Below are 22,944 nucleotides of genomic sequence, written 5' to 3'. Positions count from 1 at the left end.
TTGAATCTCCCAATGAGAAGGTAAATATGAACTAAAAAAATATACATACGCCTGCCTAAACTATTCCTCATAAATGCTACAACACGATGATATTATTCACCATCGTAGCACCTTACCTCAACTTCTACGCTTATTCTTGCTTAGAAAAAAAAGGCCTACGGATTCTTTTTGCTCGTCTTGTAATCTCGATCTCTACGACTTACCCTTTGAAGCGTGAGGAGAATAAATAGGTAACATAGGTACCTAAGGAGGGCCACCCCGTCCCATACACCAGCCCGTCGGGGGATGGAGAAGTTCCGATACGATGTATTACAATTCTTATTCTTCTTCTTCAGGAGGATCCAGATCCAGCTGCGTCTCAGGCATCTTTCCTCCGTAAAACCCTCCGAAGAACTGCAGCGGGTCCCCGATATACCCGGTCTGATCGGCGTCGGCGAACACGACGTCGTTGCATATCTTGCACACCCAGACGCGCTGCTTCCCCTCGTCGCCCTGCGGGCCCTCGAAGCCGAACGCGTCGACGCCCGGCCGCTCCCGGCAGAACGGGCACACGGACGTGCGCCCGTACGTCTTCCGGCAGTAGGCGTTGAGCCCGTCGATGCAGTTGTCGAAGTCCTCCAGGTACGCGAACCGGTGCGGCGTGCAGCACACCCGCCCGACGATCCGCGTCCCGCACGAGCACCCCGTCATCAGCCCGTGCCGCCCCGTGTACCCCCCCACGTTCGCCAGCCCGACCTGCTCCGACGGGCACTCCGGCACCGGGCCCAGCACGTCCGGGCACGTCGCGAACACCCGGTGGCCCGTCCGGTTGTACGTCGCGCTCTGCGCCGCCGCCCCGTCCGCGCACGCCGCGCACGCGTACGCCCGCATCAGCGGCAGCGCGCGCTCCATCATCTCGTGGTACCGCGCCCGCGACCGCATCTCGCACTCGAGGCAGATGGCGACCGGCGTCGCGTGCCGCGTGTCCTCGCACGCGAGGTCCGTCGGCTTCAGGCACGCGTGCCCGTCCACCGTCGCCGTGCACCGCATTGACAGGTCGTCTCGCAGCCTGCCGCCCGCGAACTGCCGCTCGTAGTGCATGTAGGCGAAGGCCGGGCGCGCGGTCGGGTTCGGGTGCGGCGGGAGCGGGCGCACGAGCTCGGCGCGGTGGATGAAGGCTGGGTGGTCGGCGGCGAGCGGCTCGGGGTTGTCGACGAGGACGGGCTCGGCGCTCGTCGGGTAGAAGACGGGGCGGTTGGGGCCGGGGTCGGCGGGGCGGAAGGCGGGGTCGGGAGTGATGCAGATCAGCGGCCAGTTGCCCGGGTTCAGCTTCTCGACGTGTTCCGGTTTGAACATGGTTACCACGGGGGTCTCGAAGGCGTACTTTTGCTGGGAGGCGGTGAACCGGCTCTCGAGGAATTCCCGGAGGATGCGGAGCACGGGCGACTGGTGCGAAGGGATCTTAGCCAGCATGTCCGTCCGAAGCCGTCTTCTGATCGTCCGCAAGTCGATGACCTGGTTCACGTGGTTCACTACGTGCTGTGCCGCGCCCCAGACGGTAGCGTACTCGTCGACGAGAACTTCACCTCCGAGCGCATTGTACTCGTCATTCGAATTGACTATTTCGAAATCGACGTTCATGAAGGCCTCGTAAGGGGTAGCGTCATGCGATGACACCTCCCCTTCGTCGTAGTCCGATTCTATGAGCCGTGCCCATAGCTCCGTCTGCTGCTGCATAGTGAACCCCGGTAGCGGCGCCAGCGACAGCGCAAGCTCCTCCTGCGATGCTACATAGCGTACAGCTTGCTTTCCTCCCTCGGATGATCCAGCGGGGGATCCAGTAGGGGATGGAGCGGGAGCTGGAGCGGGGGGGAAGGTCATTCCGTGCCAGTCAACAGGAGGCATTCCCGGCCCTTGTGATTCGGCAGCCTGAGCGGCCAGCGAGCCCCATTGACTACTACCCTCCGGGGAAGGAGCAGGCGGAGCAGGTGAAGGAGTAGGGTTTGGTGCTAAGCCCCATACAGTAACATCATTAGGATCAGGGGCGGCTGGTAGTAGCAACCTCTGTGACGGAATATGCTCCGGATGAGATGGCAAACGCGGGTCAATAGGAGACTCTGGAAGTGGATGCGGTCCGGGAGACGGCCCGTGAGATGATCCAGGAGACGGTCCGGGAGACGGCGCTGGCAGGGGTGCTGGCATAGGGGCTGGCACAGGTGCTGGAATAGGTGCTGGTAGAGGGGCTGGAATAGGGGCTGATAGAGGTGCCGGCGCAGGTGCTGGCAGAGGTGCTGGCACTGGAACCTGATTTCCCAGCCTGTCCACGTATCCAAGACCAACCCCTGACTGTCCGTATGACGGTCGGTACTGGAGATGGTAGTCCAAAGGCATTAGGTAACGAGGCCCCGCAGGTCGAGGGGTATAGACGCCGCCGTCTCCATATCCAGCTCTCCTATAATACGCGGGCTGGTCGTCGCCCGGAACTCCTCGATAAAACGTGCCCCGGATAGCTCCGCCCCGGCATGTTTCGCCGTGGATTACGCAGGAATCGCACGGCCGTTTCCGATCACAAGGTCTTCTGTTTCTCACGCATGGCTCGCACTTGCTGAAGTGGACCTGGTCAGCAGCCGTGCCAGCATTAGGCGCCATAACGGGTGGAACTGAAGAAATAACAGTTAGTATATACGATTGGCTTTATACGATGCGCTGGAGGGGGGGCAAAAAAAAAAAAAGGGAAGGGGGGAAGGGGAAGACTTACGAACTAATCCATTCACGACACAATGGACTCCAACATTGGCGCATTCTGAGCATCCTCTGTTTTGGCTGGGATCTGCAGGATCCTGAATGGCATTGCACCTATCCCTATTGGAGTGCGCGTGGCGTTGTGAGAGCTTACTAGCACAGAGAAGACACTGCATACCCAGACCAAGCGTTCTCTTTCCTGATAGGTAAAGCCGCCTAGGTATCAGGGGGTTGTAGGTGGTGTCATGCACCTTCCCCCATACCGGTGGGCTGTTCGGTCGGGGCATCTCGGCAATGAATGTTGGCGTCGTATTTAACTGTCTCTCCTTGTTCTGCTTTGTCCGTTTGGCATATTGCGACGGCAGATGCCTTGTGATCGTGAAGTGCGTGTGGCCCGGGAGAGGGAGATTTTCAGCGCCCACGCCTCCGTGTGTGCACTGATGTCCCCCGTCCACGCAGTTTTGACACGGCCCATAGGGAGCACCGGTCGCTCGGCTTCTCCAGGAACAGCGCAAAATGTTCGATGCCGCACACTGATCGCAACTTATCGGTTCCGTCATACCATCAGGTCGCGGAGCCAGGATCGTTGTGTTCCAACGACAAGTCCTGTCGTTTTTCTTACAGTAAGTGCAGCCCAACCCGGGAGACGCCTCTATCCAAGCATCGCAAGGGTAACCGGGGTGCTCGGCGCGACAGTAGTCACATTCATGAATCAGAGCTCCTGCAGCGTCTGTTGCAGGTGGGCGTTGGGTAGGCGGCCAGCCATTGTGCCACCAGCCTGGCAGTCGTCCCATCTGTTCGGGGGTTAGACCCGGCGCCGGGGCCGGCACGAGACCTGATGGGGCAGGAGCTGGGGCAGGAGCTGGAACATAAGCTGGAACATAAGCCGGAGCTGTAGCTGGTGCTGGTGCGGGAGCCGGTGCCGTAATGGGGGCAGGACTAGGAAAATAAGCTGGAGCTGGGGCTGGGGCTGGGGCCGGGGGTAATGGGGGAGGATAGGGCGATATAGGATCTCCGGGAACTGGTGGTGGAGGGTAGTGATACCCAGTAGGACCATCGACGGGGAATCTGAACGCATAAGGGGGAACCGGAGCCGGCGCTGGCGGTGGAGGAGGAGGGATGTGAGAGCCATCCGGACCCGGCCCGGCTGGTCCCGTCGCCGGATCGTGCCCGCGACCTCCTCTACACACGGGGACCCCGTACATCATGCATTCGGTACACGGCTCGGTAAGATCGCAGAACTTGTTAAACACCATACAGTAATCGCACCGTCTGTCAGCGGGAAGATACTTCCTGCGCCACTCTTCGAACACATAATCGTCGTAGGAATGGCCGCTGTACTGGTGCCAGAAGCTGTAAGCATCGAAATATTGGGACCTAGGATTGTATCGATCATAAAATAGAGGGTTCATTTTAAATCAATTCCGAGTTTGAAGATATAATATGCTTGCTTTGAAAGCTTTGATAGTTAGACGAGAAACAATAAACGTGTTGAGGCTCGAGGTTTTCTGGAATTTGTATGTCTATTCGTCTTGTCGAATGATCGTGTCGAGCTTCGTCTTGTTTCCCTCATGAATACGCCCGGGGAGAGGGCATGATATTTTATATAGGCCATCTGGCGTGTAAACAACAGTATTGATTGTTCATATATCGAGATATCCTATAATCTCGCTATTGCTGAACAACGTAGTTGGAAGCGAAGTAGATGTCCGCATTCTCTTTGTTTGGGAAAAGTGAGAACAAATAGTTTCGATGATATTCCTACCAACATGAACAATGCCATTCAACTCCATCCCTATTAATCCAGTCAGAATGAGTGAAAATGAGTAAAAAGGAACGGCTGACTATAAGCTGAGGGGCCGATAGTCGATTATTTAACTGCCTACAGTACCTAAGGTAGGTACTTTCCAACTATTATCAGGTATCCAACCCCTATGTTTAAATCCTACGTAATGACGAGATCCCTAAAGGTTAGTTAAGGGCAATAGACATTTGTTGCAGCGAATCGCAGCTATACTTCATTAAGACTACCAGACTTCCAAAGGGTTAATATGACAAATACGAGTACTCGGGTTTTAGGCTTTGCCTATTAGTAGACCATGCACAGAAAAGAAGTGTCTAAGACCAAGATATGTGAACTGACGGACGCCTTAACTTGAAATGGGGGAATCTATGATGAAACCACTAAAAAAACGAAGACGAAAAAATAAGTGAAGAACATTACAAGTAGTGAAATGACCAGCAGGAGAGATCATCTTCCACATCATCTGCGATGATATAGACCCCGGGATGGTCCACGCGAAGTATTTTGTACTTCCTAAACGCGTCGTCCACAAATCCGCATAGACAGTGTTGTCTTCTCGGGTGACTGCAGATTAGCCACTCGATATGTCCCTTTATTCCCTTTTTCAGATGCTGATGATTTTGCTCGGTCCCGTAATAAGCTGCAAGACCCCGACTCCCATTACCATGCAACAATTTTGCATCGATCGGACCGACGTAGACGTCTCGAACCCGCTAAGATCGTTCATAGTACTCATGTCGGATGCACACACACAAACACAAACGCATATGCACCCTACACACGTGCAAAGTAGGTAAGCACCCACATCTTTCTCATATGCGTTGCTCCATCAATGAACCAATTATTTTCACGCCATCTCCAATCTCCAACCAACTCATAGAACTACGCACTTTGAGCAGCAGCCGGCTTCGGCTTCGCCCTCACTCACTTCCATTTTAGTACCCGGACCGCTCGCACCAGCGTTGCCACCACTGTTCGTCGATAAGCCTTGCATGTTGCGGTTGTAGTTGCGGATTTCTCTGACGAGATCGAAGAACGCCTTATCGACGTTTGTCCGGGACTTGGCAGAGGTCTCGACGAAAGGGCATCCAAATTGCTTCGCTAAAGCCTCACCATCTATAGTATATATGTTAGTGAACTAATTATTGAAAACATTTCAAAATATAGCAAAATTTAGTTTACCTTGTCGGGGAACTTCTCGTTCGCTCTCCAAATCACACTTGTTGCCCACCACGACCATGGGGAAATAGTCTGTGGGATCCTTGTCTTTGACTCGTAGAATCTGTTGTTGGAAAGTGCGGATTTCCTCAAAACTTTGATCGGAGGTGATGGAGTAAACTAGAAGGAATCCTTCACCGGTGCGCATGTACTGTTCTCTCATGGCGGAGTATTCCTCCTGGCCTGCCGTATCAAGCACATCGAGTAGAGCGACTTCGTCATCGATAACACACTGCTTACGGTAGGAATCTAGCGATGGAAATGTTAACCGGGAATAATTCTAAAAAACTGCAAAATGATAAGCAGATATCATCAACAAACCTTCAATAGTGGGATCGTATTCGTCAACGAAATGACTCTGTATCAATTGGATGGTCAGGCAGGATTTGCCTACACCTCCTCCGCCTACTACAACCAGCTTGTACTCTCTTAGAAACTACGGCGAAAACAAATCAAGTTAGCAATCGGGATGGCGGAATTGGAGAAAAGCGCGCGAAACGGAGACAAACCTTAGATGCCATTGTGAATTCGCCAATCGGCAATGATGCGTGGTCCTACTGATGGATGTTTGAACTCAATCAAAGGCCGTTGAGGGAACCGACAGGAATTTGAGTCAAGGGGGTGCGGTTTTGATGCAAGACTGTAGGGGGTAAGGCTAAGATTGTCTCAAATGGCCGGACAAAGGATTTTGTCGTCACGGATTCGGCGGAAGTCTAAGAGACGAGAATTAAGATGAACGAACAGCGTTGAAATTTGCGAATCGCTGTTGCGAGAATGCAGGTCGACGATCGGCCGCAAGGAGATGGTTCCTGTTTAGGAAGAAAAGTAGGGGAAAATAGAGCTTAGAAGGGGAGGCGGTGCCGGTTTAACTGCTTAACGGCAATATACCGCGGGAAAGGAGGGGAGGAAAAAAAAAGAAAGAAAGAAAGAAAGGGATTACAAAAGTGAAAAAAGGATCGGGACGGATCTTGGTGGTACAGGTAGAAAAAAGAGAAGATATCTTGTCGTGTGCATGTGTATGTGTCCGTGGATCACTTTAGGGATCACTTCTGGATGCAGTGACGGCGAAGAAGGAGGGAGTGATTTCACTACGCGGTCACCTTTTGGAGGTAAAGAGAAGGAGCCATGGGGGTGCTTGATTGCTTGGGTTGGCTCTGGTTGCTTGGCCATAGCGCTTGCAAAGGGGGTGGGTACCTATTTAGCTACCTAATACCTACCTAAGTACATGCAGACATGGAACATGGAAGGCCTTACTTTCTGTACCTCTTTAGCGTAGTACCTATGATGTATGTATCGTATGTATTGTACATAGGAGAGATGTCAAAGACAAGGAAAGAGGTACGACTAGATACGGCTAAATATCTACGAAAATGCATGTACCTTTATCATCTACGCATGTACCTAAATACCTAGGTCGTATGCGTACCTAGGTACTCCGACGCACCATTACAATATGGGTGGGGCAGGGGAGGATCACGGACCAAATGAAATTGATTGACATTGGCGGATTGGCTGTTAAAGTTTCTCATATGATTTCTAGCGCTTTGATTAACAGGCACGGATCACCAGATCGTTCAATTGGCAGGTGGATAACCTCTTTTAATTCTAACGGTGGACTAAGCTAAGTTAAAATAGGTAATTCCCGCTGTACAATCTCCATAAGAGAATGAGAAATATACATAGTATATCTTTTTATACATGAGCATACCAAATACATAACGTGGAAACATTGGATTGTAGGTGTGTAAAAGCTGTTGGCCTTGAAATTCCTCTTAGGTACCTGGTAGAGACGGGATAGGTGGGAAGGATCTCTTGGGGTCGATATGGTTGGATGTAAAATGCCTAACCGATACCCCAGGCACTGAACTAGCGTACTTACTTAACGCAACCCCTTCTAGGTTACTGTAGGTACTGCTAGGTAATATGTGATTAGATTAGGTAGGTACCTGAAGCTTAGCTATGGTTAAGCGCTATGCATACTTTACGTACGGGCTAATAAGATGTAGGTACGCACGTAATGTATATATATAATTACGCTTATATCGACCATATAAAGTTGTAAAGGGCCATAAAAGCACATGATATAAGAGAATGGTTAGTAGGTGTACATGGATGTATGTCTTGCGTCAGCCTGGATACATTGCTTAGTAAAAGATATACTAGGTTAGGTATTATTACATGTCATTCGATCGTCTGAACGTTATTTATTAAAACACAGCCGAACTTTTACTTTCGTTGAATTGCCAGCATATAACATAAGCTGTTCCAATTCCAATCACTTATCTTAGGTACGTAGGTATCTATTGCAGAATCCAAGGGAGCGGGGCGCTAACCCACCCTTCACAACTTCTTCAGCGCCTCGACGACCACTTACAACTTCTTTACAAGCATCTCAAATGCCATGTTCCACCAACCTTAAAAATTCGAGGTCACATATTTTTTTATTTTATCTTTTTATCAAGGGGTCATAGGTATCATAGTAACACCAACTTGGCGAACCTAAAATTCAAAGCCTGCTCACTCAATTCTAACTTGCTATAAACTCTCTTCTATCCTCCTCCTTTTCTCTCACCTTTGCGCCTGCGTGAACCTATCATGATCCGTATCAATCAATAAAACAAAAACCCGCTCGGCTAGTTCATGCTTGTCTCTATTTAGACTCGTTTGACGAAAGCGCCAACTGGATGGCTTTCCTACCTTACCTTACATATATATAAGTATATATATGTAGGTGATGTGTAGCTTACAGCTCTTCCCACATTGTGCGTTTGCCAAGGGGCAGGAATCTTCACTTCTTTGGACCGATGTCATCGAACACATCACCATTCATCCGCATACACACGCATAGGCGCACCACTACTATCCCATTCTCATCTCCTCATCCTATTGTAAAGCAGCGGCCCTAATTGCTTCTTCTGAGGTGATCGCATGTCGTTCGTCTCGCTCAATGGGCAGTCAGCTTTCGCGTGCAATAGCAAGGCATCGGTAGCTCCAAAGGCCCCATCCAGCCACATTTCCGTTCGAACCCCACTGGTAATGCTGGTTTCAATGTAACCCTGAGCGGTGAACTGGCTTGGAACGTCGACCGCTAGCCCATCATATTCTTCGACGACGCGAGCAAGGCGAGCGCCAACCAGCTTCCCAATCGATCAGCATCCTTTTTACATCCTATCTCTACATCCTTATGTATTTTATAGGTCATCCCGATCCCGGGTTCTTACGTGGGCCATCGTCCCGAATTGCCCAACATTATTAGGATATTCCAACCGCGCTGATTACTATTGAATCTTTTTTTTTCTCCTTTCAGCTCAGGGGAAGTTTCTCCGAGTTTGAATATTTCCAACAAATATGCATAAGCGATGATGATGATGAATAATTCTTATCATTAAAAAAAGTGACGAAAAAAAACTAAGGAGAATAAGAGGCCCTCTAAAATTTTAATCCACAAAGAATAATGTGACCGCGGGTCTCGATTTGGAAATGAGCTTCATTTCCTTTTCTCCTAATAACTAATTGCTCTTATTAGGCTTGACCTAAACGCCCTAATCGATCCATCCCTCAACGCGATCGTGACAAGGTCATCTAGTCGTTGCCCCATCAGGTAAATTTATCTAATATTATCCGTCGTACGCATCCAAAGTAACCTAGCTTCGAATGCTTCGAATGCTTCGAAATTCACGATCGCTTTTTCTACACCAGAAAACCAGAGCCAACCTGCATTTTTTAAGTTTTCTAGAAGCCCGCTATACTACCTACCTAGGTAACTATCCTAGCAGACTAGCTATGTGTATCTCACATGCATCCATGTGGTGTCATAGACCATGGGTAGGAATAAGGAATCGCTCTAACTAGAATCGGTTGCCCATTCTAAGCAAAGCAAGGATTTTACCATTTGCTAAATCCAATCAACCCCGCGAAGAACGGGCAATTGTCCGCGGCCTCGCCGAGAAGGGGGGTCCGAAGTATCTACCTACCTTACCTAGAACAACGCGTTCGCATAGGTCAAATTTCAGTCGATATTCTCCAAGATATTCAAGAGGTTGTCCATTGGCTGGCTGTGCAGTTCAAAATAGCCAATTTCTTACCAAAGGGGACGTGAAAATCAACTATGAATTGTCCTCGCTCGCAATGGGGTGCCTACTAATCTTAGTACTATTCCGCTAATAAGCGATCGCAATATTTCGGATATTGTCGTCTACAGCTAAGACCTATTTAACGATAATGAAGAATGATTGCATTTTCTGTACGGAGCGGCCGAATTGGCCGCGCGATTATCGCAGATCTCTTTAGCACCTTCTCTATTTATGAAGCACGGTCAAATAGCGCCGGGCCGTCGGTATGTCCAGGACGGAGTTGAAATAATATCTTGTACACCTAGGTAGGCACCGATGAGGCTATAGTTTCCGGCTCGTCATCCTCTCCCTCCCTATAGACTCGCTTTCCTTGAACGTTCTGCACAACCTCCGGTATCAGGCTCTCGATATACTCCTTATCCCTCCCGACGAGAGTGACCGTGTTATTCTTCTTCCCCCATCGAGGATAGCTTCCGACTTTCACCCCCTTTGGCGCGACCCTAGCGGCCAGCTCGGTCAGGTAGTCGGCGATAGAACTCTCCCCCAGCGGCGTAGAGATGATAGCTCTGAAAATGCCCTTGCCTTCGGGATCTACCAGCCTGTCGACTATGAACGGTTTGAGGCCTTCCAAAAGGCTTTCAACTAAATCTTTGTTAGCATCATAGGGGCTTATATATATATATATGAAAACGGGTCTAGCTAGCAGCTTACACAGCCTCGGTACACCTGGGAGAATATGGACGTTCCCGTTTACCACGGAAACGGGAACCCAGAGATCGTCGCGCGTAAATAAGGCCTGCTTTGCCAGATCGCGCGACTCGTCGATGGGTAGACGGACCATCCTAAGCCGCGCGGTCTTGGTTGGGGATTCTACATCCCAGCTGAAATTCGGATGGGACTTGCTCGGCTTCGTGAGCTTTTTCATACGCTCATACGCCTCTTCGTGCAGTACGAGTTTTAGGCCGAACGCCTTGGCGATGGATTGGTAAGTGATGTCATCATGTCTACCTTGGGGGTGAGTTTTTATATATAGAAGAAGATTATATATTGTGATTGGGCTCTTTGAACTCACGTCGGTCCTATACCACCACTAAGGAAAGAGTTAGTTCAGACTTGCTTAGATAATGAGCCCCTTTTTGTGTCCAGATGAATACCTTGTCACAACGAAATCATATCGGTCACTCATTCGCCGTACCGCTTCTACGATCTCGTCTTCATCGTCCTCAATAACCTCGACTCTCTTCAAGTTCTATAATGACATATGAGCTTTAGCGTTCGTCCACGGCGTAAATTAACCAGCGGAGCTCTTACTATTCCCAGAGAAAAGCACCACTTCGCCATGTAAGCCGAGTTCGTCTGACAATTGTATATATTAGTCATTGAAAAGATATATTGAAGACGGTCCCGTATGAGGAAGTCTCACGTCAGTTGTCTAAGAGCGGTTAGCTTAAGAGAACAACAGCATAGGTAGGTACCTAGGTAGTTATATCAAGATATGATGATACACTAGTCAGGTTAGACAGAAATAAGACCTCATACCTTTCCCCCCAGGACTTCGTCGCCGATGATCAGGCAGGCCGCCGTGTGTATCGTCCTCGAGTTCCGCTCGTCTGCCGAAGCCATGGTGATGATCCTCGATGCCAGGCCGCTGGACCCGAGCGGCGGGGATGGACGACCGAATTGGATGGGGTGAGGTTTCGAGAGATGACAGGCCAGCTGCGACAAGCGCGAGATCATAAAGAGAGAGTGAGAGAAATGGCAGATAGGTTGTTATTCGGCGTTTATGTAATGCAATCCGTTATATGCAGCATCTTAGGTACGCCTTTACCTACTATATCGTTGCGGATGTACCTTAAGTGATTAAATGCGACCCAGCTACTGCGGCCATAGATGGTACCTAACGAATATAAGTTGTGTTTGTCTTGTGCAACAAACGCAGACGATTTGGTGAAGTTGAAATGGTCGCCTCGGGGAATAAACGGGGCAACCGGAGACCCGTTTGTCTCCCCTCCTTACCTAGGTAGCTAAAAGACTCAGGCAATCGTCTTTAATACACTACAGTAAGGCAAGAACAACCATTCGGCTCTTTCCCGATATTAACGGATCTGCCGAACTAAGCAGCTAGAGCCTACAGCACCTTATATTAGGTAAGCAAAAGCAATAGGTATAATAGTACCTACATGTACCTAGGTAGTATACCTCTGTTGCCGCTAATCACGGAGTATCCTCGGCCGAGGACAGCTCGGTGCCGTCCGTTATTACCTAACCTAGGTACCGCCTATGGAAATTTTAACAAACTCCCAACATGAACATGAACATGAACATGACGTGACACAACAAAGACCATGATACATGTACTAAGTAACTTTTTTCTGTTACGCGTGGTATTCATTAACTTTTCTCAGATACCTACTTCTATCTATCTATCTGTCTATCTTTTAGTCGTCTATTCGGAAAGTCCATGGGTATTATAAGATTTTCTTTTCAAGACGCTCCTCATCTTTCTTCGTTAAGGAGCTAGGCAGTGAATATACCACCTAAGAGGTAGGTTTCGTCCAAACTCATTCCGTCCACCGGAGCTAGTCACTTTTTTTATCTTTTTCTTTTTTTTTTAAAAAAAAAGAAGAAAAACTCCCCAATCCCCAGTGCCACCGATCGTTTTGATCACTATCACTTAGTCTTGGAGGACTCGGACTTGGCCTTGGACTTGGCCGGCGCCCCGAACTTCTCCTCGATCTCCTCCTCCGTGAAGCGGCGCGTGCAGCGCCTGAGCAAGGCGGCGCGCTGCTCTAGTGTCATGGCGATCTGCCTCTCGCCGATCGGCACGAGGCACCGCGCCAGGTGGTCGTAGTGGTGGAGCAGCAGCCGGACCGTGATCTCCAGGTAGTCGATGTTGTGGAAGACGAGCGCGTGCTCCGCGCTGTAGGTCTGCTTGTTGGCCAGGAAGTGCACGGGGTGCTCGCGCCAGTGCCGCAGAGGGTTCAGGTGGTGCGAGGTGTGGTACCCGTCGTTGTAGCAATATCGATTGCTCTACAAAGTTTGATATCGTTAGCGCCCCATGCTAAGTGCTTAAGTAGGTACCTAAGGTAGGTAATGCAAAACGTATGTAGCGACGGAGTCACAGTCTATATAACGCGGGAGAATCCCGGATGAACGGCTAAGCTAAAAGTGTGCGAAGATCGGAACTTACAGGGACGTCTATCAAGGTAATGCTGGATCGGTAGTCGGAGTCGGGCTCGTCGGCATCCACGAGCGCATGCTGACCCCAGTTACCCACCATGAGTCCGAAGCGAAGCAGCATAAAGGGGAGCAGGAATACGAAGGTCGTAGGGCGACTGTTCAGCTTGAATAGGGTTAAGAACATAGCATAGTTGAGCATTTCCCAGAATGCTGCCTTCAGCGCGAACGTGGGACGATCTTTCCGGAGGAAATACAGAGGCAAGTCCAACCAAGCCAGGAAATAGAAACGTCCGACGTAGTGCAGAAAATGCCAGACGTTATCGCGCTGGTATCGAATAGTCGAGGATAGATCATCCGGACCATTGCCTTCGACGTGATCTAACAGCCAAGGCAGATAAAGTTAGCATTTAAACTCTACCTTATAAAGAGTTCTACGTAGATCCGTCGGGCAGATGCCGGGGATATGAGACGACAATAAGAGGGTCATTCTGCTTACTACGCAGTGTTAGCTATGTTATATAAAGAAGCCCCAAAGATGATTTAAATAAACTGACCGATGTTTAACGTGATGGTAATAATAACTATTAAATGTGTGACCCATCAACGGATCAAGTATGTACGGGAATGTTATGTCGAAGAGGTGGATCCAGGACTGTTTACGCAGCACACCTCCCGCGTGGATATGTTGGTGCATCATCAACGTGTATGCGCCTACGTAGTAGAACTGCATGGCAGCGTGGATAATCCCATGCCAATAAGTAAAGTGGTAAAAGAGCCATATTGCACTAGGGACGGAAGTGGTGAAGTAGAGTATAAGGTGAGTTATCATAATCACATCGCTATAATCTCATCAGTAAACTTCTTATGAGAAGGCCGTGGAGTTAGGACATAATCATAATCCCTTATATGCCCAAGGAAGGCTAACGACGGCTTATGAGCGTAATAGCAAGTACGTACTGTGGATATGTTAGTATTCATTAGGATAAATGACGAGAGAGAGATGATATCGCAACACATACCGTAGGATGTCTAGCGATGCCTTGAGCCCATTTTATATACGGCTGCAGGACATATTGGTATATCACAGGATGTAGTCGCGCGGATAAATCTCGATAGTCCACGGAAGAGAAGATAGTTGGCTCGAAGTCTTGGTGCGCCGGATCGTTCAGTGCTTTCATGCGAGCTAGGTCGTGCTCATCTCTAGACGACGGGGTGCCATGCTTATCGGCTAAAGGTGAAAATCCTGGTCAACACGGAACCCGGATCCGGAGAAGCTCCTTGCGTTCTGTCCGAACTCCCCCCTCCCCCATTTAAATAAAATACAACGGACTTACCTCCATTCGCGGTCTCTGGACTGGGTGTCGTAACGCCGTTCTCGGTAGACGGGCCGGACCGACGTTCTTGGTATTCTTTAATGTCTTCGGCAAGGTTCCGTAAAAGTGTAACATCATTCGGAGGTAGCTCCGGGTTTATTATAATCGTATCCATGATAAATCTGTCCAGCAGAAAAGACCATCAGGAGAGATGCTTTTCTTTTATTTTTTATCCTTTTTTTATTCTTTATGATAGGAAAAATAAAGAGGAAATGTAGTGCTGAAGAGGAAAAGAGAATAAAACCACGTAAAGTAGGGGATGGCGTAGGACAGGGGCTGCATTTATAAAGGTACTTGGTACCTCTCGTATGTTTGCGGTCAAGGGGTTAGGAGGTATGTACATATTTAGGGGAAGAGAAAAAAAAAAAAAAAAAAGGAAGTGCAGAAATCCACACTTACGTGTAAATAATACTGATAGGTTAGAAACACCAACTTTTACGCTGTGTTTGGTAGGTACCTTCCTTTCATAATTCGAAACTTTAGGTAATTTCATTAGCGATTTATACAGACCAACATGGTATAAACATGCATTGGTACCTTAGGCAGGCAGGTACCGACCGACCTTGGATTTTATTCAGGAGAAATTGGTACATTCTAAAAGAAAAATAATTCCGTTGAGAGTTTACTAAAGAGCAAGTAACTGGGTAGTTTGTTGCATTTCAAACTAGTGCGAAATTTGCAGCTGGAATTGGCTATCCCACATATTCTGCTAAGACGCTTTGAGCGACAACCAGGCACACGTTGTTCAACCATAATCGGCATTTGGTTCGCTTATTCGGATTGCTGGAATAAGGGTCTAGACTGACATAGGAGTAGTGCAGGGATAAGAATTAAGGGATCTAGATTCGGTAAGTATTACCTATCTGATACCTGATACGACGTTGACTTGTTGAGCCGCACACCTTGTTTTTCCATAACCGGGTTCTATTATACCTATGGAATAGGTATGGAACAAATCGGAGATATCGGCACTATCTAGGGAGCTAATCATTACAGATGAACATCTTCATATAAGTAAAACGACGGGGTAATTTAGTATAAAGTCCCTAAATATCTATTTTCGCGCTTTACGTGCTGTTTCGGATTTATTCAATTTATTCATCTGATCTTGTCATCTCTAGTAGAAATGTCACCTCATCTTGCCTATTGACGACGTGTGTCCTCTTTTTGGAGAGTAAACACTTGCTTGTTATTTTAATCCATTAGATGCTGTACAAAGTTCGTTCACCAGCTGCTCTGAAACGGAAAATAAATAAATAATCGTGCTCGAAACCATCACCTTCATTGCTGGGGTATCGTTGAGATATGATGCAGCACAACCCGTGGCCTGCCCTGTCCCTTTTTTTACAGGTTGCCGTTAAGCCCTAAACCTGTGCTCCGATTTTTTGTTGAAAAATCTGGACCCCGTTTCCAAACGCCTTGATATGCTTGTTGAAATGGTAACTCCCTTTGCCCGCCTGCCGAATGCTTGTTGAAAAGTGTAATGACGCCGTTCCCTGTATCAATGCTATGCTTGTACCATAGCAATTGCCCTGTCTTTCCTAGCAACTTAATTGCCGTTTGCCTCCTTTTGAATCCCGTTTTGCTCTCCGCCAATAGGTGTCACGGGCACATCGATGTCCTTAACAGTCAGTCCATCGAAAAGCTCAAAAATAGTCCGCGATTGATGAAAGTCATTATTGACTATAGCCTGCATTAGTATTACTCTCTCCCAAGGGCTGCTGGTGACTTACCGATATTAATTAGGTACCACTCATTCATGATCTTTTCGATTAAGATGCGACTGGGTGAGTTCGCATCGTGGCAATGCGCCCAATCTGTACCAAGTCTAAAGGCCTCGTCTTTCCAAGCTAAGAAACTAGTACTCTCGACAATTGTGGGTTGGACAATCTCTTTGCCCGGGAAAACTCCCCACGTCACTGCATTGGGTCCTTCGGAGGGCGTGTTCGTCGTGAGCTTGCCAGATCGCGTCACGGCGTAGTAGGATAACTCCGGGTTGGCGTTAATTCTTCGAATGATCTCGGGGAATAGATCAGGAGAAACTAGCAATTCTAGATATGCCTTTTGGTAGACATATCCGTTGGAAGGTCCCCATCCATATACGGGATGAGTAGATTTGACACCATCTACTGCTGGTTGAGAATTGATGGTTAATAAGCCGCGTTCATTGAGCTTGATGAGATCATCTTTAATAGAGTCCGACTCGCTAGTAAGAGGTGCTTCACTCCAAGGCAAGGAGGGAAGCTCTCTTTCGATGTACCGCACAAAGAGGGAAGCGATATCTCGGATGGACTTGGGCTCTCCCCATCTCTTGCGGTTGGATTCGTTTGTACCAGTCAGACCAATGCCATATGCATCTAACTCGCCAAAGGCAGGAGAACGCGAGTCACCCCACCTACCGTTCGGAAATTCATCCCAGTCCTGAGTTCTTGAGACGTACGACTTGTTTCGGTTACGCCAGAAAATAGGACGAACGTCTTCGTCGCGTCGCCCAAGTGCAAGGGATTGTTTCCAGGGAAGAGCTTGTTTCCGAGGGCGGTTCGTGGTTGGCATCCAATCCAGTTCTTCTAAAACCATACGGGTAGCCTGGGCCAGGTTCATGGTATAGAAGTGAAGATGAACGATACCGGCAGACATGATCTTTCGGCATAGCTCAGCGACTAGCGTCTTTCCAACCTCCCTTACAGCGGCGTCGTCGTTTTTGACTGGTTCGAGAGCAGCCATCCATCCCTCAGGTATCTTGCAATTCATATGGTTTGCACGTCGAAGGAAACTAGCATAAGTTGCAATTGGCATAATTCCGGGAATGATCGGAACGTTGATCCCTCTTTCTCGCACTTTCTTAACCCATCGTATGAAATTTTCGGCATCGTAGAACATCTGCGTGACAATGAATGTAGCACCCATATCAACCTTCTCTTTCAAGTGGTCTAAAAGCAAGTCCTCATCTTTATTATCGTCACAGCCCTCGGGATACCCGGCAACACCAATGTCGAAGTGATTACCGTACAACTTTCGTATATGGGCGACGAGATCTCTTGCATATTTGAAGCGGCCATCTGTAGCTACCCACTGCTCCTTTTCACGAGGAGGGTCACCACGGAGGGCCAGTATGTTGGTGCAGCCGGCCTTGTACGCTCTCCTCAACGCGTCGTTTATCTTTTCCTCGCCCATATCTGTGCAAGTAAGATGCATGCAGGTTTCGAGACCGAAGTAGGCCTGAGCCTGAACGACCATGTCGCAGGTCAGCTCAGCAATCCGCCCTCCTGCTCCCCATGTGATATCAATGAACTTGGGTCCGAAGTCGTACATGCGTTCCATACGGTCGTACAGGTTCTGAACACCTTGAGCTGTCTTGGGTGGGAAATATTCGAAAGAGAAGGACGGCTGGCCAGTCCTCTCGGCGTCTGCGATCATCTCGTGGATATGCATCTTGGGCGGTACGATATAGAGCGAGCACTAGTAATAGAAGATCTTGTAAAATTACATGTAGTAATGGCACAAATGAAAATCTAATCTATACGGGACGAAGTTAGAGAGTGACTCAACGGGTGGGCAGAGCAAGGGAGAAGCAGAAGAGCTTTAAAGAGTGAGAGTGAGAATGAGAGTAAGAGTAAGAGTGAGAGAAAATCTAGCTGGCTCACCTAGCAATCTTGAGATACAGCAGAACACATAAGGAATGGTTCTCGAATTGAACTCGAATTGAGTAATTCAGAGGCCTATTCACTTCTTCCTAGAAAAAAAAAAGAAATAACTCCCTCCGACCCAAACTTGAACGTACAAAGTCCAATTTGTGTGTGGTAGTACTTTGTAACTTTATATAAGAGAGAAGGAAAAGAAGAGCCCAGAAATTCTACATTTCTACGAGAAATAACAGAAATAACAGAAATTAATGGATCGGGATCCCTTAAGCTTCGATGTAAGTCCAATTGGAAAGTCCCACCTTACTTAATGTACACTTCAACCCGCTAATCCCGAGTCAGAAGCATGTATAATTGGTCCGATTGCTGGGGTTGTCGGGGTGTCTAGTATATTTCAGCCACATTTCCAATGCTTGTAGCAAGCCGAGCAGTAGCGGTAAGCTTATAACTTCATCCGATGTACTGCTCTGCACCTAAATGCTCGTCACGCATATGCGGCTTACAACATTATAGGAACAGCCAAACAGCTCCTACCAGTGACACGACGCACTAACCCTCTAGGTACCTGCCTAAAGGTATTTATTGTACATGTACAATACCCCATGTAAAATACTTTAGGTACCTGGACAGCTATCGACTGATAATGTAATAGGGCAGGAAAAATCCGTGGTTATGGTAACAGCGTTAACGTATCTTACCTTCATGTCGTCGCATACTTACTTCATAATGTACAAGGTAAATATAAAAAAAGCAAAAAAGATAAAAGTTAATATAAGCATGCTCCCGCTGTAGGAGACCGCTTTGGGCTACCCGGGTGGTAACCAAGCACCTTCGACGGGATGATCATGAAAATTGTGTAGGAGCATTGAGGTACATGTACCTACTAAATTACCCCTCATGGCTTACCCCTCCATGTCTTGTTGGAGGACCTAACCTAAAAAAGCCCAATTGGCGAACTCACCTCCGATCGGCGAGCCTTGACCCCACCTCACCGCCAGGCGATACGCTAGTAATCCGTACCTCTTATGTCAGTGGCTCAGGTAGTAGGCTGCTAGGTACCTCACATGTTAATGTTTCATCTCCACGACCGAAATCTTTCGGTCGAGTTTTCCACCGTTCTCTATCCTTAGGCCGATGATCATAACCGAACAAAAGAGGATATACTATTAGGTACCCAGGCTGCCAGGTAATTTTCAGTGTTCTCAACTAATCTATTTCTTCCGTAACCTCTAGGTAAATACCTTCACAAACTCTGGCTTATATCGGGAAGTTGAACTCCAATATAGTTGCTGAACCATTGATGTTAAATAGTCTAAGATGAAAAGACAACAAGGATTGCATATATCGGAGTCGCATTCTTTGCACCAAGTAGAACTATTCAACTAGCATTTTTTACCCTAAAGTTTACAGCAATAACAGTTCATGAGCAGAGCTATATTACAATTAAAATGCCTCTATTTCAGTAGAATAAAATAACTATCAAGGTAAATCTTAGGTGTTTCAAGAGTCCTTTAAATAACTTCTTTCTACGAATTGCTGAATATGAACTATATGCAGTAATCCTTGGGAGTCTACTTATTGAATATTACAGTAAGTCAAGTTAAAAGACGCTGGCACCCGAGTGTGCTTTTTTTGTAACACGATACCTAGATGGCGGGAAGCGTTGTCTTGTATGTATAATATCCCAAAGACCGCTGCTTGACATGAAGAGATCCTCCACTTACTGCCTTTGCATTCCGTCCCCACTTGCCTATAACATTGAGTTTATTCCTAACGAATGCGCGGATTGGAAACTAAATTTATATGTGTGTTTGTAAATGATCCAGCATGATAGTTAAATTCCGATCAAAGAAAAGTTGCCGTGTTAATACGAAGTTATGAACAACTTTGAATCTGACCTAGTTTGGACCGCGATGCCATCCATTGTGGACATGCCTCCACGAGGTAAGGTAAGTCTATGCGTAGAGAAGGTAGCATCGAACGGATTACCTGTATAATTATGTTAAGTGAGGTAGTTAAGGGCGCAATGTTGTACCTATTGTAATATGGTGAAAAAAAAAAAAAAAAGCTCGCACTTTATTGCATTCGAAAACTATACACAGAAAGACGTGTTACATCAGGTAATTTAGACTACCTACGACGTAAACAATTAGACCTCGGGCTTATATTATACTTAAACCAATATATGTATTGCAAGAGTAACAGGTAGGTAATCTTGGACTTGAGTTGTTAAGTCCTTAGTCTAGCATCGTAAAACGGGGCAAGTGGTCTTAGTGTTCAGCCTTATGGATGGAGTTCGTTACGGGGTTTGTTACCCGTTCTCTCTCCATGGCTGGCGTCATTCACAGTAGACCATCCCATTAATGCAATATGACTTCGCCCCTGTGCTAACGGTAAGTTGACCTATCAGTGCATTTGCCCTCATATTTGCATGGATACGGACCTAGGTGATGGCTTGGCTATTTGGAAACATCTCCGTTGATACGTCTTGGGTAAACCTGAATCTTTTAACTGGTAGTTACATCATACAATTTTTATAAGCGGCGGATACGTTATAAATAGTACCTCGTGAGGTAGCCTACTTTCGCTCTTAGACGACCCTTCCAATTTGGTACTTTTTCAGCTAGCTTGCCATTCTTTGATTACCTGGTGTAATATTAAGTCCTAGTTATATTATCTATGAGAGCGGGATGGAATTGCAGTTACTACTTGATCAATAGTTGAGCAAGAACTAATAGAAAAACATGTAACATTGTTCAAGTTAATTAATGACCCCATCTGACCGACATGTTGTAGTAACAAGGACTAACTCATTCTTATAGTAGAGAAGCAACCAACGATCCCATAGAGTTAAAGATGTTGTAGAATTCCTCTTCCTCAAGTCACGGAGGCCCCGGTCTATTTTCATGCAACCCTGTCGAGTTTCTGCCGTTTCTGTCGGAGCCGGGTCCTGATGTACAGCCCAAGCTTTTTTAGAGGGAGCTAAGTCTAATCATGCTTCGTGATTGGTTGCGTTATATGAACCAGAGATTCTTCTTCCCCGGACACGGGCAGGGATTAGGTAGTCCTACCCCCCTGTTCCTATTTTGCGAGTCTGCAACTCATTCATATCTGACCTGTGTCCCGTTGCGCCTGATAATGTCCTACTGTCAGCATCGATCGACCACTGTCTTCTTTTCTGATCGTGATGTTCAGAAACCTGTGTTACTCGGAGAGTTTTGGATAATTCCACGTTTATTTATACACGTCATTATTTGAACTTCCCTCGATAAATATGCCCCCAAGAGTGAGTACCTGACCTATCTCACCATCGCAATATTATTATTTTTTCTTCACTATTTTTGAGTCGTTCAGCTAAAATTCTAACCGTACCGCAGTACGACGAAGCGCCTGAGTTGATTCCTCAGAATTTTCCCGAGGTTCATCACCCACCTGCAGTCCCGGAAGTTGCTACTACATATGGGCAGCCTACGCCGGCAACTCTCAATATAAAGCCCGAAGAGTCAACCAATTCGTCATTAGGATATACAGGTTTTGCGCCGGTTGAAAATCCGCCACCTTCGACGTATACGTATGATTACCAAACTGGATATGGCCCTACGATACCATCAGAGCACGGGAAAGCACCGCAACGAATACTAGGATGTTCAGCACTAGTCTTCATCCTATCCATTATTATCGCTCTTCTATCGACAGCCGTTATAGGCTTGGCGGCGGGAACAGGCGTTGAAGCAAGCCGGGCAAACGACGCTGAGGCGCGTTTGGCCGCGCTTGGTGCTTCGCCGGCGACAGTTACTGTGACAGCACCAGCGCCAACATCAACCAACCCTAGCACGATTGATAGAGGATGTTCTACCAACTCAGGCGGGGTAACAGGGACGACATACGAATCTCAATGTGAGTGTGTGGGATCGACCCGTGGACTCCAATTCAGAGAAACTGCTAACTGCCTGAACTCAAGACTTTAACAATCCTACCTTCAAGATATATTGTAACAGTGACGCTCCAAATGATCCGCTCATCTCTCTTTTCGTAGGCAATTTTGACGACTGCATTGACGCCTGCGCTTCTTACTCTTTCTATGTGCCGTCAGATTTCGTCAGTAATTCCACGTTAAGAAACGCCACCTGTTCCGCGGTCAGCTTTATTCCTGCCTGGACCAACCGCACATTCGCTCTCGACGGAGATGCGCCGGGCAATTGTTATCTCAAGCCCGGGCCTCAGAATCAGACAGCATTGAATAATCCCAACATAGGGGGCTCTGCAGTGCATGCAGCGATTTTAGATACAAAATCTTGATGGCGATACATCTATCATCGATCTACTGTTTACTATTATTGCATTGGGTTTTTGGCATGAGGCGACGAGGCTCGCAGTTTACATGATACCATAGCGCAGGAGTTGGGTGTTCACATAGAGGCTTTCTAATCCATAGGTATATATTTAGCGCATCGTCCTACGTGGCTGTTGGGGTGGAATTCTAGTTTCTAAGCTCTACGTTGAGTTCTAGGGGTCATTGGCGTTTTTAAATTACGATAGGCATTCGAGTCGCGATAGTGAAAAGATCAAGGCATATCAAGGCGTATTGTACGTGTAGGTAGAATTTTCACCTCAGCTATGACGAAAACTCTTGCAGAAGCTCCCAACATCCTTCGACTTCTTCTGCAAGCAATACTCCGTCACTGCAACCGCCTGATCACTTCCTCTGGGGCGATGCTGACTGATGTTGAGGTGTAAGCTGATTCAGCCAGCAAGGCCAGCTCGGGAAACTACGTAAAAAGTAGATCACCTCCTGTCTCAGGATACCGTGTCAGGTAGGTAGACACGCAGATTTGTTACATACGGTCCCGAAAGATTTAACCGAAGACTGTCAATTGCGTTCCATATACAATGCGTGTCTAAATTTGAGCTGAAATGTAGGATGTACCTAGTGA

The 22,944-nt window shown here is 47.6% G+C and overlaps 6 protein-coding genes across 6 annotated transcripts; 1 reads left to right on the top strand and 5 right to left on the bottom strand.

The window, feature by feature from the left end:
• Nucleotides 1–318: 318 nt before the first annotated feature.
• Nucleotides 319–4,133, bottom strand: F4812DRAFT_456346 (uncharacterized protein; the record flags this gene model as incomplete). The annotated part of the gene is made up of 2 exons (XM_047936971.1): nucleotides 319–2,639; nucleotides 2,738–4,133. The coding sequence occupies 2 exons, from the start codon at nucleotides 4,131–4,133 to the stop codon at nucleotides 319–321; spliced, it is 3,717 nt and encodes a 1,238-aa protein (XP_047792654.1).
• Nucleotides 4,134–5,360: 1,227 nt separating this feature from the next.
• F4812DRAFT_261720 (ras-domain-containing protein) lies at nucleotides 5,361–6,350 on the bottom strand. Its single transcript, XM_047930815.1, has 4 exons — nucleotides 6,253–6,350; nucleotides 6,065–6,179; nucleotides 5,708–5,992; nucleotides 5,361–5,641 (listed from the first exon to the last, which is right to left on the bottom strand). The coding sequence occupies exons 1-4, from the start codon at nucleotides 6,262–6,264 to the stop codon at nucleotides 5,400–5,402; spliced, it is 654 nt and encodes a 217-aa protein (XP_047792653.1). The 5' UTR covers nucleotides 6,265–6,350; the 3' UTR covers nucleotides 5,361–5,399.
• A 3,767-nt stretch (nucleotides 6,351–10,117) lies between these two features.
• On the bottom strand, nucleotides 10,118–11,439 carry F4812DRAFT_456343 (Molybdopterin binding protein; the record flags this gene model as incomplete). Its single annotated transcript, XM_047936970.1, has 7 exons — nucleotides 10,118–10,458; nucleotides 10,528–10,820; nucleotides 10,889–10,906; nucleotides 10,971–11,065; nucleotides 11,128–11,172; nucleotides 11,240–11,248; nucleotides 11,356–11,439. 7 exons carry the CDS (start codon nucleotides 11,437–11,439, stop codon nucleotides 10,118–10,120), a joined length of 885 nt encoding a protein of 294 aa, XP_047792652.1.
• A 687-nt stretch (nucleotides 11,440–12,126) lies between these two features.
• On the bottom strand, nucleotides 12,127–14,773 carry F4812DRAFT_417112 (uncharacterized protein). The gene is made up of 5 exons (XM_047933148.1): nucleotides 14,331–14,773; nucleotides 14,017–14,224; nucleotides 13,552–13,835; nucleotides 13,007–13,374; nucleotides 12,127–12,846 (listed from the first exon to the last, which is right to left on the bottom strand). The coding sequence occupies exons 1-5, from the start codon at nucleotides 14,482–14,484 to the stop codon at nucleotides 12,487–12,489; spliced, it is 1,374 nt and encodes a 457-aa protein (XP_047792651.1). The 5' UTR covers nucleotides 14,485–14,773; the 3' UTR covers nucleotides 12,127–12,486.
• A 562-nt stretch (nucleotides 14,774–15,335) lies between these two features.
• Nucleotides 15,336–18,322, bottom strand: F4812DRAFT_417109 (methylenetetrahydrofolate reduct). The gene is made up of 3 exons (XM_047933147.1): nucleotides 18,014–18,322; nucleotides 16,103–17,886; nucleotides 15,336–16,052 (listed from the first exon to the last, which is right to left on the bottom strand). Exons 2-3 carry the CDS (start codon nucleotides 17,799–17,801, stop codon nucleotides 15,919–15,921), a joined length of 1,833 nt encoding a protein of 610 aa, XP_047792650.1. The 5' UTR covers nucleotides 17,802–17,886; nucleotides 18,014–18,322; the 3' UTR covers nucleotides 15,336–15,918.
• A 2,782-nt stretch (nucleotides 18,323–21,104) lies between these two features.
• F4812DRAFT_417107 (uncharacterized protein) lies at nucleotides 21,105–22,920 on the top strand. The gene is made up of 3 exons (XM_047933146.1): nucleotides 21,105–21,296; nucleotides 21,388–21,907; nucleotides 21,972–22,920. The coding sequence occupies exons 1-3, from the start codon at nucleotides 21,285–21,287 to the stop codon at nucleotides 22,307–22,309; spliced, it is 870 nt and encodes a 289-aa protein (XP_047792649.1). The 5' UTR covers nucleotides 21,105–21,284; the 3' UTR covers nucleotides 22,310–22,920.
• The last annotated feature ends 24 nt before the right edge of the window (nucleotides 22,921–22,944 follow it).

The sequence above is a fragment of the Daldinia caldariorum genome, assembly GCF_022478825.1.
Source record: "Daldinia caldariorum strain CBS 122874 unplaced genomic scaffold F4812scaffold_3, whole genome shotgun sequence".
In the NCBI taxonomy this organism is placed as follows: Eukaryota; Fungi; Ascomycota; class Sordariomycetes; order Xylariales; family Hypoxylaceae; genus Daldinia; species Daldinia caldariorum.
The sequence above is the reverse complement of the archived record's forward strand: the minus strand, read 5'-3'. Positions and strand labels throughout refer to the sequence as shown.